At 39.6% G+C, this 18,412-nt stretch overlaps 1 protein-coding gene across 2 annotated transcripts in view; it reads right to left on the bottom strand.

Moving 5' to 3' along the window:
- The window catches only part of rab40c (RAB40c, member RAS oncogene family), a 40,345-nt gene extending 21,933 nt beyond the window's left edge, over positions 1-18,412 (bottom strand). The window contains exons 1-4 of one of the 2 annotated variants that reach the window (XR_006398453.1): positions 17,024-18,412; positions 6,814-6,874; positions 1,257-1,317; positions 1,035-1,112 (exon numbers count right to left, since the gene is read on the bottom strand). Coding sequence is in view for 1 of the 2 variants with exons in the window: in XM_044331096.1 (XP_044187031.1) it covers positions 1,035-1,112; positions 1,257-1,317; positions 6,814-6,874; positions 17,024-17,165 (342 nt within the window). In the remaining variant the exon portion in view is untranslated. The remainder of the gene's footprint in view (positions 1-1,034; positions 1,113-1,256; positions 1,318-6,813; positions 6,875-17,023) is intronic. The other variant, XM_044331096.1, reaches the window with a different exon arrangement.

Here is an 18,412-nt window from a genome sequence, read left to right as displayed (position 1 = left end):
AAACAAGCAAATTACAATTGTTTTTTTTTTAATTCTACAGCAGTTTTTGACTCCTCGTTACTCTTAGGATTCAACAACTCCTCTACAAGTTAATGAGATGGTTTTTATTTTTTATTTTCATACAACAGACGTTCACACTCGTCCTGTTGGGAAAGTTTCCCAGAGATAGTGAGGAGTCGTTGTCATCCTTCGAGTCTTTTCTCTCTTCCATTAAAGCAGTGAAAACATGACTCTGTATCTTCTCTGACACATTTTTCAGTCTGTGTTTTTTGTCTGTTTGAGCTCCTCCTCGTCTGTGATTCTCGTCGTTCTTTCCTGTCAAGACGTCAGAAGAAGTCGCCTTCGGACTCGTTTTCTCTCGTCATGAGTTTATTTCCTCGGCGGCAGGTTGCACAAGCCTTCAGAACCTGAGCTAACACGTTTAGCGCTGACTGACACCGACAGGCTCGTGTAGAGACACACCGGGAGACGCTCGCTAGCGTAGCAGCAACATGCCTGCCAGTTATTTCTGATGCTGACCTGAATTTCTATTCGACACATCAGTCATTCCTTTCTTTCCATCTCACAGTCACAAACACTCATCCATGCTTCTGTTTTTTTTACTGGTCGTCCTGTAAAAGCTGCAGGACGGCGTCAGCTGCTGTATCCTGACCGGGACCTGAATGTTTAACTGTGTCACCACGACGCTCAAACAATTCCACTGACTTCCTGTTCAGTACAGGAGCGACTACTGGTCTACAGAGCACTGACTGGTCTGGCTCCAGCTTATATAGATATTATATAGAGGTATTTCCTCCAAATCCACAACCTTAAACTGGCGGCAGAGCGTTCAGTGAACTGAGCGGAAGACATTTTTTATTTAATTGAACTTTTAATTAGTTCTTTGTGTGTGTGTGTGTGTTCATGTTTGTGTGTCTTTACTCCTTTGTATGAATGTATTTATCTTAAGAACACGTAATTGCCTCGTCTTTCAACACAACACGACCCATCCATCCATCCGTCCATCCACCCATCCATCCGTCCGTTAAACTCACCTCGTCGATCTCTCTGATCCACCTGTCAATGCCGTCAAACGACCACCGGTTGGTGATGTCATAGACCAGCAGGATCCCCTGAAGAAGAGACGCACCAAATTTAACTTTAACTCTCAGAGTATTAAAGTTTAATACAGTCAACACAACCTTTAGATTAGCAGGTTTTACTTCTTACAGACTGGATTTGTTTCTATTTTATTCTATTTTATTCTATTCTCTGACCTGAGCGCCGCGGGAATATGAGCGGAAGATGGTGCAGAACCTGCCCTGACCCGAGGTGTCCCTGCAGAGGAGGAGGAGGAGGAGGAGAAGAAGAAGAAGAAGAGGTGGACAGAAACAAACAGAGTCAGTTCGGTTTAATTTGTTTCACACATGAAGACAAAACACATGAATGAAATATAAAAAAAAGTACATGTGAGAGTTTGATAGAAACCTTTAATAATTTATATGAAAAACATAAAACACAAACATATAAAATCACAAAAACATTTTAAATATTAGAATTAGAATATAAAATTACATCATAAAATCAGTGTAAAATTAGATAAGAGTTTTGTTGTATTAACAGCATGAACAACAGTTACTGGGACTGATGGTTATTCTCCACCATGACGTTTTACAAACTGCACGTCTGGTCACTTCCTGTCAACCTGCTGTCAACTCTTGTCTTTAAATAACCGGGTTAGCCGCTCAGCTAGCCTCGCCGGGCGCTCAGCTCGGTCCTTCTTTACTCCTCCGTGAGAACGACGCTGGTGAACGTTTGAGTTACGTTAACTGGGAGGGCGGGAAAACCGTCTAACCAGCCACACCTGAACCAATAAGAGGCCTGGCTCGGTCTCTTCCTGTTGTCTGCTGCAGCACGGTGAGCTGTGCGTGTTAGCTTCCGTCTCCTGTTGACTGTGCATCAGACGCAGCAAGTTGTGGACATTTGTTATAGTTATTGTGGTTTCTTTATAAGCTGAACGAGTTTGAGTTAAGACTTAAAGTATTAAAGTGCCGTTTGTGTACCGATAATCATTTTGATTAAGATTACTGGAGTATCTTTGTTTGCTTATTGTTTCATCTGCCTTTAAATCATCATCAGCAACATCTGACAGTCAACTATTCATTGTAAACTTGTGGAAAAGACAATAAACTGTTGAACTGCTCATCCCTGGTTCTCATACTTTGACTGGTGTACCAATGCAGAAATAACCCAAAAGTCAAGTTTTTACATTAACATTACTCACCTTCGTAGTTGAAGATGTAGCTGGAAACGTACGATTTAAACCCCTTAATCCAGCTGTGAGGTCGGAGATTTACTTCTCGCTTTCAGACATCAGTTCTGACAGCGAGTGTCAAAAAGAAGCCGTAAGGACTTAACGTTAAAGCTGTGAAAATCAGCACTGGTGCTACACTGAGTGACTGGCTAACGGTTAGCTAAGACACTTTTGTATCTAGTGCCAAAAATACTGGATACAAAAACAAAATACGATTAAAAATATGTACAAAATTAAGTAAAAGTAAGAAGTAAAACAGAATAAAGCAGATAAACGTCAGATGTTTGTGACAGCAGGATATTTTATAAATCTATTTATTAGATGTACAGTTTCATTCAACAAGATAAATCTTCAATATCTGATATTTAAACTGAACACGTGATGTTTTTATACAAAGGAAGATGAAGATTTTTAGCCTGTCTAGTTGGATAATTATGATTTTATGAATTAAGGTAAATCTGCGTTCTTATATCTCAACTTTAAAAACTAATGTAGAGATTTAAAGAATGTCAAAAATATTCATTAACTGCAGTTTAAAAAGTAAAAACTGTTTCTGCAGCAGCAACGTTTTATACAGATCAGTTGGAAAAGTACTGGCCTCTAAAATCTTACAGCATGTTAAATATGGATAAATTAAACTGTAATATTATAGGTTTTAGCATCAAGGACAAAACACTGATCTAAAAACAGCTGATTCAGTTTTATCAGCGGCAGCAGTGATCAAACTTTAATGCTGCTCTTTAAAAAGACTTTTAGAGATTCGAGGTTTTATAGAAAACAACAGTTTGTCTCGTCACACACGTTCAGCTCTGCAGGACCAGAATACATCCCATAGTTTAGAGAATTAACTTTAGATAACGATGTTGTGACCTGATGCCTCTTAACTCCAAAATATTATAAACAGCTGTTTGAAAAACAGGCGTAAAACATATAAAAAGGAAGTAAAAATTTCACAACTTCTGCTACTTCATCATCAGTTTCCTTTATAACTCTAATTATTTCCATCATCAAGTCATTTTAAAGCAAAACATTTTAGACTGTAAATGTGTCCGACTGCTGAAGCTGAATAGAAGCTTCACACAGACTTTTTAAAATGACAAAACTGTGGATTTTATCCTCCATCACTTACATTGAAAGCACATTTGAAGGATCTTTTAATATCCAGTATGAACAGGAGGAATGATTAACTGTTGCTATGGACACCTGACTGCTGGTTTAAGACACATAAGATACGAATTTTGACGCAACTTGTGTCCTTCTTGCGCACATAGTTAAAAGATATTAGCCCACTGGTTCCTACTGAAGGCATAAAACCTGAATAATTTCCTAAAAACAGCTGAGCTGATATTTTTAGCAAACGTTACCCAAAAAAAAAAGGAAATAGTGCATCTGTTGGGGACTATTTTTAGCGGCAGATTGCTGCTCTAGTGAGTATTTCTGGCTTGTGTGTGTGATTAAATCAAAATAATTGATGTGTTTTTAATAGTTTTTAAGCAACGACAGAGATCTACAGCACAGAGGAATAACAGATATCAGGCTTTAGATACACACATGATACTTGTTAGTAGATCAGCTCGTTGTTCGGCTCTACGTATGAGATTTGTTGACAATAGTAAACACAGAAAATGAGCAGACTAATCCTTTAAGTTGTTAGTTTCTCTCTCTTATGGAGACAGAAGCGAAGAGGAAGCCGAGGACGAGGTAAAGAGTGGGAGGAAGATCCTTAGACAGTCAAATAACAATGAGACAGTGAGGAGAGGAAAATCTGAGGCAGCAGAAATAAAAAAAATAAAAAAAAGGAGGATTTTGCCTTTTAACTGTTCTCTCCACAGAGGGGAGGACGAGGCGTTGGCTCTCCCCCTGAAGAGTTGAATTCTTTGGCCCGTTTCCACCGAGCGAGTGAGCCTCGCCTAGCGCTGCGGAGCGTCTTCGCTGACGGTTACATGCATCCGCTGCATCTCTACTGATGCAAGATTATCGGTGAGGCGTGTAACAATACGCAGGAGATAAGGAGCCACAACACAACACTGCATCACCCTGCAGCTTCTCTGTACATCAGCACTACGAGGTGTCTAACGAATTAGCTTAATGTGATGAATTATGCAAATTTTACCCCTCCCCCCCCCCCCTTTTCTCCTTTAAGCAGCTTTAAAAGGTTGGAAAAATCTTATTTCACACTGTCTGACAGATATATTCTGCATCATGTTCTTCAGCAAAGCTTCATCATGTTAAATATTCAAACTCATGTTTTTTTTTTTTATGGCTGCATCTTTCCATTAAGTGCAGATATTTGGACATCATTCAGTCTGACATATTTAGTATCTTTGGCAACTTTGAGATTTTTGCTAGAATTTAAAATCAGATTTGTAGGTTTGAACAATGTTTGACTAAACAACATGAATTTGTAAGGACTGGTTCACCAGGAGGTCAGTGAGATTTACAAAAAAAAAAACAAAACGACTCCCTTAAAGGACGAGTTCACAGCTTTTCAGGTCAGTCTTAAAACAACAGTCAGTCGCACATGTGAATCTAATATACTGGATATGAAAAGATCTCTTCCCAGTGTGCTTCCAGTGCAGGTGATGTGTGACAAAATCCTCATTTTGTGCAAAAATAATTCAAATGTTTGTCTGAAGATAATATGAAGATAAGAATATGAGGCTTCAGATGTCATTTTAGTACAAAATTCCCCCTTTTTTTACTGTCTCTCCACTGCAGCTCAACAGAGAAACACAAAGAGGGAATTTTATACTGAAAAGACCGTTTATGTTGGAAGATATCTACTTGATTTAAAGCTATAATCTGTAATTATTCCACATTAAAATGTCTAAAAACAACTAGACCTATGTTATATATGTTGTTGAGTTGTGTACTTATCTGTATCTGTAATTTAATCAAAGTAACGGTCCGTTACATTTGGTCGCCTGTCGATGACGTCATACCTCCTCTACCAAAGAGTAAACACACACCAGATGCATACGGCGGCGCTGTGTTTGTCCGCTACAATGGCGTCTACCAAAGAGTAACTTACACACATACAAGATCATACATCGGCGTTGTGGTTGTTCCACACAAACTGTTATAAATGGACTTTTATTCAGTTTTAAGCCACATTTTCATGATAAATTTAGGTGGTTTTTAACTATATCTTTTAACTGGAAGAAGGATTTTAGTCATTGGACGTCTGGATCTTAAGTTATCAGAGAAATAAACTGGACAAACGTTAGCAGCAGCTCGGCTAACAGCCCCTCCAGGAAGTCCGGTGGTCGCCAAACATCGTCGGAGAAATATTGATTTTTTAGGTGAAACAGTTTTAATTAGTATTTTAACGATTTTAATCTGCGTGTACGTTTGTTTTTGGAGAGGAGGAGACCTCTGCGGATAATTCGGCTCCCGGGAGAAACCGACCGAACGTCTGGATCTAAAGTTATAAGAGAAATAAACCGAACAAGTGTTAGCAGCAGCTCGGCTAACAGCCCGTACCGGACGTCCGGTGGTCGCCGAACATCGTCGGAGAAATATTGATTTTTTTAGGTGAAACGGCTTTATTCAGTGTTTTAACGATTTTAAAATCCGGGTCCGTTTGTTCTGGAGAGGAGGAGACCTCTGCGGGTAAAAACATCCTGAATGATGAACACTGGAGTAATCCTATCCCGGTGAAGCTGGTTATTTAACAACGAAGACAACAACTCCCATGATCCCTTGCTACTTCACACCGTCATCACACTCCGTCCTTTGTTATTGTTTTGATTGAGACGCCTTGCGGCTGAAATTACATATTGTGCGTTTAAGCCGTTAATGGAAAAAAAAGCAATATCATCTTCAGATAAACATGCTGCGGCCACGACTCGCTACGCTAACAGCAGCTGATCGACCTGCTGAAGTGCGGCTTCGTTTCGACTGACCAGCGTCAAGATTATACACTTTTTTTTGTGTTTTTTTGTTTTTTTTCACAACTATTAACACACAAAACAAACCAGGACATGCAGAGAATCTGAGATAAAGCGACACTGAGCTGCATCACACATCAAAACAACCAACAACCTGCTTTTTTTTTTTGGTTTGTGGTGTTTTTGATGTGTGGATGTGGGATGACTGGGTAATAAATCAAAAAGAAACCGAAATTGACATCATGAGTCTTTAACCGACATAATTTTAGTCACATCGATGTAAAACGGAGCAAACAAATATCTAAAAATATGGTAAATAAATATGATTAAGTTTATAACCAATGAGGGCTCTGTTGTGAGGTGTATTTAATAATCATTTAATTAAATCATGGCGTGAAGTAATTTAATTATATTTTTAACCACAGTATTTGTGGTATAAAATGAGAAACTAAATGTTCCTTTGTGATTTGGGTGAACAAACCCTTTAAGGTCTAGAACGACGAGGGGATTTGAGAGTAAGTGCCAGAACAAAAAAAAAAAAAAAAGAGCAGCAGTCGTTTCTCTCTTTTGTTGTCCGGACAACAACAACAACAACAGGTTACACGTTCAGCCGTGATGATGTTTGCTTACCAAAGCTCCAGCTTCACTCTCCTCCCGTCCAGAAGAATGGTGGTGGTTTTATAGTCAATGCCTGAAACAGAGAGAGAGAGAGAGAGAGAGAGAGAGAGAGAGAGAGAGAGAGAGAGAGAGAGAGAGAGAGAGAGAGAGAGAGAGAGAGAGAGAGAGAGAGAGAGAGAGAGAGAGAGAGAGAGAGGCGGACGTCAGGCAAACAGATGCATCAAGAAGGTCAACATCAATCAAAAACAACAATACTGCAGTCAACACTCGACAACATCACCCGTCAGCTCCTCACAATGTTGATTCACTTATTTCCTGATCTGTAGATTCGGCTTGTTGAGCTTTGTCTTGTTTTTTTGTGACTAATTTAAAGTTAAACTGCTGTTTTATTGCTGTTCTGTGGACACCAGGAAGACTAGAAACCACTTTGTGGAAGCTAAAGGATCCACATAAAAATACTGAATATCTGAGTGTAAATTTCGGACTTTGATCAGCTTTTAAAAGTGTGACAATAGTGACTGACAGTGAAGATCTTTCAGCATGTTCTGAATATCAGATTTACCCTTCTCATCACTGCTGTTCACCAACATCATTATCATTCACTAACTGTTTGAGTTAAACACATTTTTTTATGTAGTTTGATTCTTTGTTAAAATTACTGTTAAATTACTGTCACAGTACACGTAGCAATCTTTTTAACGTTTACAGTGCGTCTACACAGTAAACGTAGCGTGAACAGCACGTTTAGAAGTCCTGACTTGACTTGAAAGGATGAATATCTAGTTAAAAAAATTAATAGCGGCTTGTAAAAAGGCTTTAACATGGAAACGGAGCAAAGCTGATTCTGTTTGATGGAAAAAAAAAAGACACATCGTGACACTGCAAGAAACCCAAATGGAGAAAAAGTGAAAGAAATGGACGTTATCCCAAAGGAAGGAAGCAACACTGTCGACTGGTTTATAGATTTGTCTCGAGCTCGTGTGTTAATTTTGTGCTCATGTGTTTATTATTTTGCATATAAAACAATAGAAATTGATTTACTCTGTGACATTCAAAGTGAAGGTCCTTCACTAACATTCAGACTCAATAACAATCAACAATCTGCCTGAAGTTTTTGCACCGTGCAGCTGTTTTCTGAGGCTAAATATAACTGGCAGATATCGTTGCTGTAATCACTGATATCACTACTGAGAGGTGTGTGTGTGTGTGTCTGTCGGCATTAAAGGAGACATTACATCCACATTTACACATCTATGTTTATATTCTGGGGGTTAAAAACTCCTTATTTATCTTCTACTGGTCCTTTATGCAGCCCCTCAGTTCAGCCTCTGTCTGAAACAGGCCGTTTTAGCTTCCTGTCTCTTTAAGGCCCGCCCTCCTGATGAGCCTGCTCTGTTCTGATTGGTCGGCTTCAGGAAGCTTCCTCGTAAACAAACTATAGTAGCAGGATTTCACTTCTTTTTCCTCCTTCTTTACTCCAAATGTCAACTTCTCAAATCCATCCGTACATGTCGGAGCTGAATCACATCTGAAACATGTTGATTGGACGTCAACGACCGCTTACAGTCATTTATTCATTCAAATAAATCAAAGCATACATTTTTTTTTAAAAACATTTAATTGATTGAAGCACTGCCCCGGTGATAAACTTTCACTTTTGACTTCTAACGAGCGCTACACAGACAGCGTTTACTGTTCAACCGTCAGGATGGCGGTGGTGGTGGCGGTGGCGTCTGTATCCCGCCTCAGGCAGCTAACAGCCCTCTCTGCTGTGGCTCTGACACAAAACCTGCCTGACTGCTGCACCTGCCGCCCTGCTGCTCCACGTCTGGACACGTTCACCCGGATCTGCTCTGGTTCCACCTGAGGCCAAACAGGTGAACTACCGGATAATTTACCTGTGATGACACGTTTATCTGAGAGTCTGAGGAACCTGTTACGAAATGTTTTTCAACCCGTCCTGACATTTCAGTGACATTTCCACCAAGAGGATGAGTCAACTGTGGGAAACACCGACTGGTTGGTCATGGGTACTGGTTTTTATCTGGAACTAATGATTTAATCCACCTTTTGATAATTTTACGATGACGACAGCAGAGCTGAACGATCAGTTGATTTATTAACTAGTCGATTAAACAGAAAATGATTCAGCAGCTACTTTGATAATCAATGAAGCAGCAAACATTCTCTATATTATAATTAAATGATTCCTGAACGACCACATTCAGCAGCTTTGAGCTCAACAAACATATAACAGTGTGCTTGTAATTAAACATGCATATAAAACGGTTGTTTTGGTCAGTTTTATTGACTTTTTATTTATTTTTTTTTGTTTGTTTGTTTGTGCTAATATTGTGTTGTAATGTGTCTGTATTGTGAATTTGTTTCCAGTTTTTGTCCAATGTAATGTATTATTAATGTGTCTTGTTTACATATTAAACATACATAATAATATTATGTAACTTTTATTTAATGGAACCATATTAAAACTGTCAATCAATCTACTTCTCTTTGTTTTATATACAATAATTGTAAAAGGAATATATTTGAGTTGTGTCTTCAAGAAGTTCTCACTATTTTATGACCAAATGATTAATTTATTAGTCGAGAAAATGAAAAAATGAAGTCAGAACCTCCGACTCCACCGAGATATTCCAATAAATAATATGAACTGGGGAAATATAAAATCACAGCAGATGCTTTGAATATTTATGTGACATCTGACTAAAATTATTATTAAAAGCGACGTTCAGTTTTCTGCCAACAAATTGATTATTAAACAGATTATTTCAGGGGTCGTTCTGGCCGCGGCGCCGACTGAACAGACGCACATTTAAATATACATCAGTATTTCCTCTTAACTGTCAACAACGACGTTAAAACATGAGGGAGAGAGACATAACAGGAACAACAGCCTCTCCTGTTCCCACACTCTTCCACATGACTGCATCAGCCTCTGGCAGGTAGCAGCTGCTGGCTAACAACATTAGCAATATCTTCCAATTTTTTTTTCCAGGCAACATAAAGCTGCCGCTGAGCTAAAGCTGCTGAGCTCAGCCTCGTCTTTAATTTAATTGGGAGTGAGTGCGAGGAGGGCTTTCGTAGCCGAGCGCTTCCCTTTCCTCTCGTTGCCAAGGCTCACTTAGATATCCCGGATAATCAATAGCTTCTCTGATGTCTTGGCTGGAAACTGCCGCCGCTTCTATTCTGGGAGTTCTGCTGACTTTGTTTCTTCTCAGGATGAGTGAAGCTTATAATAATAATAATAATAATAATAATGTTCAGCTTTTTGTTGAGACTGTGTCAGAGAGGTGTTGATTCAGCTCTACGGGAACGTTTGACAGGTTTATATCACAAATGTTGGAATATCCTGATAAAATATTTTATTTAAACACTAATATAAACATGCAGCAGATACAGCAGAATATATCATCATATTTCCCAGCATTAAAGGGGGTTTTCTGTTATTTATACACTGTTATAATGTCAGATATCTATTTTAAACATGATCACAATGATAGAAAATGATAATAAAACGAATCGACAGGTTCATTGATAATGAAAACAAGCAGCCTAGACATGTGACAAGACATGAGCTTGGACTCTTTAAGAAGCTGTGACTCTGTTAACGTCGCGGCTGTGAAAAGAAGAAAGGAAACAGGAAATGAGGCCGTGAGCAGCAGCAGAAAGTGCAGAAAATCTGATTTGACAGCAGTGAGACAGCATTTGTAGCTCAGTTCTGTGCACATTTCAAGAGGATTAGACCACGTTCAGCTTTTCATTTACCTACCAGTTCACTCCCCTATACTGGTCTCCATCAGGAAGGCAGTATAGGGAGGGGGGGATGGGGGGGGGGTTATCTGTGAGCTGGCCTGCATCCAGAGATAACTGCTGTCTATGGATATATACCACCGCTATAGTGAAACAATGGACTCGCTCGCTTTGTAGACCCCTGGGGAATATGTCTTTGTTGGCGTGTGTGTGTGTGTGTGAATAAAAACAGATTGAAGAGTCTCACTTGTCTCGCAGCTGCACTGAACAAAAAAAAAAACATCTTTTCAAACCTGCTTTTGCATTTTAATTAGTTTCACTCTCTTCAAGGCTTCGAGGGGTGTTATCTGATGGTGACTTAATAAAAAAAAAAAAACCTTATCGCAGCGTGAAATATTAATCCTGAAATCTCACAAATTATTTGTAACCCCAACACGCCAAAAAAAGCTCTTCATTTAATATAAAATATCACATTTAGAGGTTTGAGAGGAGGTGATTTGTCAGGTTCAAGGCCTCAACTAAGCATTATCTTCATTATTTTCATTATCAATTAATCGGTCGACTGTTTTCTCATTAAATCAATTTGTTATTTGGTCTAAAAATGTCAGAAAATGGTGAAAAATGTCAATCAGTGTTTCCCAAAAACCCAAAATGACGTCGTCAAACTGAAGATATTCAGTTTACTGTCAAAGAAACAATTTGAACAAACTGATTATCAGAACAGTTGATGGTTCATTTAATGGATTAATGGTTGCAGCTCTAGTCAGGTATTTAATTGCTTTAATTAGTGATCAATGTGGTTATTTACAGTTGTGTGATGATGATGAAGGAACGAGGCTGCAACTACCAATTAAACTTCAGATCACTTTCCTAATTAATCCATTATTTAACCGTTAGTCTCAATATTATTCAGTCTGCTGATTGATCGTTTTAACTGTATAATGTCTGAAAAGTGTGAAAAATGTCCGACACGACTTTGCCTGAAACGTCCAAAAACCTCCAAACAGCTGATGAGGCGCCGTCAGACTGTACGTTAACAACAACGGTGTAAAGTTTATTGAACGTCGGCCGTCGAGTCTCGCAGTGAGATCCAGCGGCTCTCAGACCGAAGTCACGCAGCGTGAACGAGCCTTTAGACAAAGAACCGGGAAAATGTTGGTGATTGGCTGATTAATCCTTTAGTGAAGGTCATACCAACCTCTCTCTCTTTCCTCTGGTTCCCCGTCTGTCTCCAAACTATCAAATATCCAATAAATCCCCTAAAAATATGCTTTAAAAATATCCCAAAGTGCACCATGAAGACTACCAGAGAGCCAAAAACAACTTGATTAAATCACCATAATCCCTGTCCTTCTGCAGCAATTCATTGATTAGTTGCCATCAATCAACTTAATCAGGAACTACAGATAATCAATTAATCATTTTGAGTCATTTTTTAAGGAAAAGCTTCTCAAATGTGAATATTTTCTATAACAGTGAACTGAATATCTTTGGTTGTGGAGGAAAAAAAGACATTTGATGACGTCACTTTGGACCAAAACAACTAATCAATTAATCAACAGATTAATCAATAATGAAAATAATCGTTAATTACAAACAACGTATGACACGTTTGTCCAAATTTCTGATCAATAAATGACATTAAACACTGATCAGTGAGGAGGACTTGTGGCAGATTGGTCTATCTGACTAATTAAACCAGGGAGCCAATCACAGCCTGAGGACACTGTCATCCAATCAAAACCAGTTCCTCCGTCCTGGTTTTCTCCTCTTTGAAATATTTCGGGTTCCCCTCGTTCCCTCCGCGCTAACCTCTCGTTGAGCCGGAGGGATGGAGGGATGGAGGGATGGAGGGATGGAGGGATGGAGGGATGGAGGGCCGTTCGGCCGCGCTCCACTCGGCCTCCATATTTAATGAAGCCGTTTGATCTCGCCGGCATCAATCAGGACAGCTTCCTCTTACAGAGCCGGCCGGGCTCAGGATTTACGAGGCTGATAACAATATTGATATCTGAGAGATTTAAAAAAATCCAGTAATGACATTGACTTCTTTCAGCCACAAATAAGAGCTCCTACTCCCTGATCTTTTAACTTCCTGTCTACACCGGACGTAGGAAGTCTGCTGCTTTTGATCAACTTGCACCTACATTCTGACCCGTTTCATAAAATAATGTACCAGCGTGAAGGACATGAACATGAGAGACTAATTATTTGATTGTTTCTCTCCCACACAGCACCTGCATCATCACGTTACTGGTATAAGAGTCATGCTGACCGGTCAAAACCTGTTGGTGTTTGTGTTTTATTATGTGTTCATAACATTATGATGTCAGGACAGAAGTGGTTGTGCAAAAACACTCTGACTCATTAGTCAGTTCGTTAGTTACACTATTACACACAGTATAGTTTCATATGACATATGAGCTGTTTCAGCTCATTTTAATATACAGCCCTACATTATAAAATGTAGGGCTGCAGTCTGCTGGTCCATTAGTTGGTCGATATGCTCTCGTCCGACTAAATTCTCATTGGTCGAATAATCTCCGTGTTATTTTCATAAGGAGAGAAGCGCTACATCAACAGCTGTCTAGGATTAATCCATTATTTCCTGCGGCGGGGGGGACAGACTAACAAATTACCTGTGAAAACAACTTTGAACTCGCCCAACCTGACGGAGACTGCTGGGTCTAACTGTACTCAACGTTTACTGAACGTTTACTGAATCTGTGTTTCTCCATAATGAAACAACGAGAACCGACAGCGTTTGGGAGTCTCGGAGCAGCGCTGTTCCGATACGTGAGTCAACCTCTGTCGTTGCCTGGGAAACCACTGATCGCGCGGCTCCGTTAAGGAGTGTGTTTGCGTAGCGAGCGGGAAGGAAAGAGCAGAGAAGTAACAGTGGATGCGAGCGGAGCAGAGGAAAAGGTTAGTAGTAAGTTGTCAGTCTGGCAGTAAATGTACAGTTCAGACTACAGTGTGTCAGTTAATAAATGCTATAAAGTCACGTCTGTTGTTTCCCCAAATGCTGGAAGAGTAAAGCAGGTTAGCTCCAAAGTTAGCAACAATGGGTTAGCATAACCTGAAGACACAAAACAGAGAAATACAGAACAGAGAAATGTGTGACTGCCTAGTTTACCTCCTGCCCCCCCACATGACTAATCCATTAGTTGAAGATTATGTACGATTTTAGTCGACCAAGATTTTCTTTGGTTGACTACCGCTCTGATAAAAATCTGCTGAGAATAGTAAAAATGTCTGTTTTAATGTCTTAAGAGACCACGGTGACGTCTTCAAATGTCTTGTTTTGTCTGATCAACCAAAGATATTCAGTTTATTATCACAAAAAAAAAGCTTTGAATCCTCACATTTGAAAAGCTGCAACCAGCAAATGTTTGGTGTTTTTCATTACAAAAAATTACTAATTGTTGTGGCTTTAATGAGAATAACTGAGTTGCAGCATTAACACAGTCAAACGGGAGGCTGTGCTCTACCTCTCTACCTACCTTATAAATCATAGTTTAATACCGACACATAAGTGCAACACCTCAACCACAAAGCAGAGCCTCTTATCTTCTGCTGCTCAGTTATTACTTATCTGTGATTGTGAACCGGCCCTCTGAGTCTGAGGGTCTCTACGCGGCTGCCAAACGCCAACAGGCAGCGTCACCCTTTGGCAGCATTCATTAGATAAGCGCTGATGAAAAGGGGGTCATTCTGCTGACTGATGTATTTTTCATGAACGCTTTGCTGTCTGTCTTTCTGCAGGGAGAGGAGATGGAAATCTATATCTGGGAAAAAAAACAAAACAAAATGGATACTCTGGGAATCGGAGCCGACATCTGCACGTTTTTTTACCTTTAAGGAAGAAGAAAACTGAGCAGCTGATGTCTAATTAGGCTGCATACGTGCCGTGTTTTACTTCCTTTACATCTGCGATACAGAATTCATTCACTACATCTGTTAACGACGCGTGTTTTCATCAATCATTTACATCATTAACGACCGTTTTCCGAGACATACGGCAGCACTTCTGTTCCTTGAATTGTGTTTTTCCTGCCGTCCGCACGCAGCTCCTTCCCGTTCACTATTAAAAATCAACTTCCAGATACTTGAGAGCGGAGGGTGATCCGTCAAACGGCGAACGGACGACACGTCTGCTTTTATTTGTAACGCAGCTTTCAGAGCAGACGGTTCTCGCTGCATCACCTCGCTGGAGCAAAGTAACCTGAACAATAACAGCCAACAGGATGTTTATTGAGACTTTTGGTTTCTGTTTTTATTTCACAGTTATTTAACTTATCTTCCATCTTTCTGTTCGGCTTGTTTTACTGATCAATGTGATTTTTTACACTGCTGTTTGTTTTTATTGTTGCTGTTTTTATTTAAAGACTAATCGACCACTTTGTGGAAGCATCGTGTGTGTTTTCCATCCGTAGAAATGATTTGGGGCGACTCAAAACCTCAAAAGCTTTACTTTTATTCTATATTTATGCTTTTTCTTTGGCGGGAAACGCAGTTAAAGCTGCTGATTATTTGAAGAACTGAGTGAAAACTGTGGTATGAACAGGGCGGGGCGATACGGACAAAATCAAATATCATGATATTTTTGCCCAAATACTTATATATAAATACTTATATATACTATATAGATATTGTAGGGATGACTATTGGTGCTTTAACAAAATATTTACACAATGAGATTTTTGATAAATAATCATCAGTAATGTAGATATAATGACTAAGTGGATAAAAGGCAAATAATAAAACAGCTGCAACAGTCTGGTCGGTTCAGAAAACGACATCATTTCACTGTAATGCAGCCGATAAAAGCAGGAAAAGATTTTACAATATCCAAAATCTAAGACGACATCTAGTCTCATATCACAATAAATATGTATATTATATATAATACTGATAATATTGCTCGGCCCTGAACAAGAACAAAGAAAAACTTGAGCCACTTGGACAAAGAAGAGCAGAAGCAACATGGTATTTATAATAAAAAGCATCAGTAACCATCACTGGTTACGATCAATCAACAGAAAATTAATCAGCTATTTTGGTAAACGATTAAGCTCATTTTTTTAAGCAAAAATGACAAACATTCATCGGTTCCAGCCTGTAAACTGTGAGGGTTTTCTTCACTGATAGTAAACGGAATATTTTTGGTGACAGGAATTTTTTTTTAATTACTATTTTCTGATTTTCTATTTTATAAACCAAATGATTCATTGAGAAAATAATCAGCAGATTAATAAATAGTTAAAACAATCTATAGCTGCAACTATATGGGTTACATGGCCTGTTGTAACCAATAAAGTCTCTATTAAAAAAAAAAAGAAAAGATTATAGAAGCCATATCATAACCCCAACAAGTTGACTACTGCAAATGAACTCTCAGCCTGCAGGAAATAATAAATATCTGGAAAATAAAACACTATAAACACTATGGATCACTTTGGATATTAATATTAATGCTTGTAAGATTTGTACCAAATGGGCTAAAACATACAAAAAACACCAGAATGGTCCTTTAAGAACTTTCTTATATTTTTTTTCCCTTGGCCCCTCTGTGCTATCTGCTCTTCTTCTATGGTTTTCCTTTGATGGGAGCAGGACAGTGCGCTTATGTGCGTAGAGCAGCCGCAGACCAGCAGCTCACTGCAGCAGCCGGCAGTGATCAGATGGTGGCTGTCAGCAGAGAGAGAGAGAGAGAGAGAGAGAGAGAGCCAGGACGAGATCTGAGCTCCCACACCCAGGGAGGGCTCATCTGAGCGGGCACAGCTCCATCAGACTTCCCCTCCACCGCATGGTGGATGGAACTAAAAACATCTAAAAAAGTGCTGGTGTTCCTGAACTCTTTGAAGTATCTAATTCTGTTTGCCTTAGTCATGTTTAAATATCTGAGCAGCAGACTTGCAGCCATAGCTGAGCAGCTGCCAAACAGCTCAGATACATGCAGACAAGTAAGCACACTGTTATAGTTGAGTTAAACAAGCTTGTTTTTCTTTTAGTTGAAGCTGTTTAGTAAATAAAGGAACCACCTTCATATAGGAGATGCTGACTAAAGAATATTAATATGAACATCATACGTTGATCTTAAACCTATTGTCTTGTTTTTTAGCTTATGACGTCATGAAAACCTGAAGTTTAATTGTCTTCTAAGTCAACAACAATGCACACAGGCCTACATTCATGACTGTCTGACTCACTTCCATGTGAATGGTGTGTGTTATGAGCGTTAGTGTATGCAAGTGTGTTTTTCAAAGACAGTGAAGAGAGCTCATTGTGTATTCCCACACAGTCGAATGCGGCTAGTATGTAATGCACCCAGCTAGTATGTTCAGGACTTTTGTGATGAGCAAGCATGACACAACGCGAGGAGCTCATCACGACGAGAGAGCTAAACTGAACCAGCGGGTCCCAGTCAGCTGAGGCAGGAGTGACTCACCGCTACTGTAAGCATATGGGGATTCAGCCGAGCCATCCTGCAGGCTGTCCAGGATCTCTCCTTTGCCAACGTCGCTGTCTCCGACCAGGAGGAACTTGAGCAGGTAGTCGTAGCTTTTCACTGGGCTGCCCTGGCTGCCCATCGCGTCTCACATCTGAGCCCAGGGGCGATGGGAGGCTGAAGATGAGTGACTGAAGACAAGGATGGGTGACCAACAAACCCCCCTTGTGTGTGTTATCCTACTCACTCGATCCAAAATAAAGATTTGTTGTTTGTTTGTGACATGAATTTGCTGAATGGTCCACAAGCTTAAAGTCCTTGTTTGCTTGTTGATTTTGAGTCTTCCAACCTGTGTGAAAGCAGGTAACCTCAAGGCTAAAAAACAGTCTCACATGAAAGTCCTACATGAAAAGCAAGGTGGGTGCCAAGAATGTGGTTCTGATACGCAAAACATCCTTATTGCGAAAGATAATAAAATAATAAACATTAAAGTTTAACTTTATGTAAACAACTTGTCTTTCCAATTGATGGCAAATACAGAAAGTGTCACCACAATCTGAGACTATAATTCTTCCTTGAGCCAGAAAAACAAAACAAAACACTAATTTAGTGAAATCTTTCAGAGATTAGAAGTAAAGACATTCATAGTGTAACTCAAGCTGTATCCGGACGGGGTGACTCTTGTGCCACAAGTCTATGAAGGAAATAAAATCATGCTTATTGTCTGGAAGGGTAATTATAATATTTTATGTGGTTATTGCCACCATGCAAAATTTATGAGCAGATATCACTGCTGAGATATTTTTTCTACTAAGCAAACAAACTATCAAACCTGGAGGGTGTAAGTTTGTCTTTTTGTTCCCATGTACAAGAAGCTTGCAGGGGAACAACAAGCTAGCCCTGCCACAGAGCTAGCCAGCTAGCTTAGCTATTATCACTGCTAACGTTCCCAAAGCAGTCAATAGACGCGATAATTATTTAAAAAAATACACCGACACTGGTAGCGTTGTGTCGTGCTACGCACAGCCACATATAGCGTTGCTTTGCACTCTTTACAAACTGACTTCTTAGTGGTTAAAACAAATTAAATGCTAACTTAGCTAGCGCAGCCCGTAGCTCAACTTCAACCGACGTCTGTGTAATTTCAGGCCCCCTTGTCTTTCTTTAGTCCGGGATTACAAAGATTCCCGTTACATCCACATCCAGAAAATGCCGACAGCTGCAGCGTAATCAGACAGCTGCGGGGTTTTTACGTCCAGTCCAAATCTCTGTAGGTGTACTCTGTAATCTCAGTCCGTACTGTTTCCATTTTTCTCCATTATATTCAATCATAATCCCAGCTGTGGTCACTCTCCGCCGCTCAACAACACTGAATGCGCTGCTGACAGA

Source organism: Thunnus albacares, chromosome 17, assembly GCF_914725855.1.
Source record: "Thunnus albacares chromosome 17, fThuAlb1.1, whole genome shotgun sequence".
Classification (NCBI taxonomy): domain Eukaryota; kingdom Metazoa; phylum Chordata; class Actinopteri; order Scombriformes; family Scombridae; genus Thunnus; species Thunnus albacares.
This window is presented reverse-complemented; position numbering and strand designations above follow the sequence as displayed.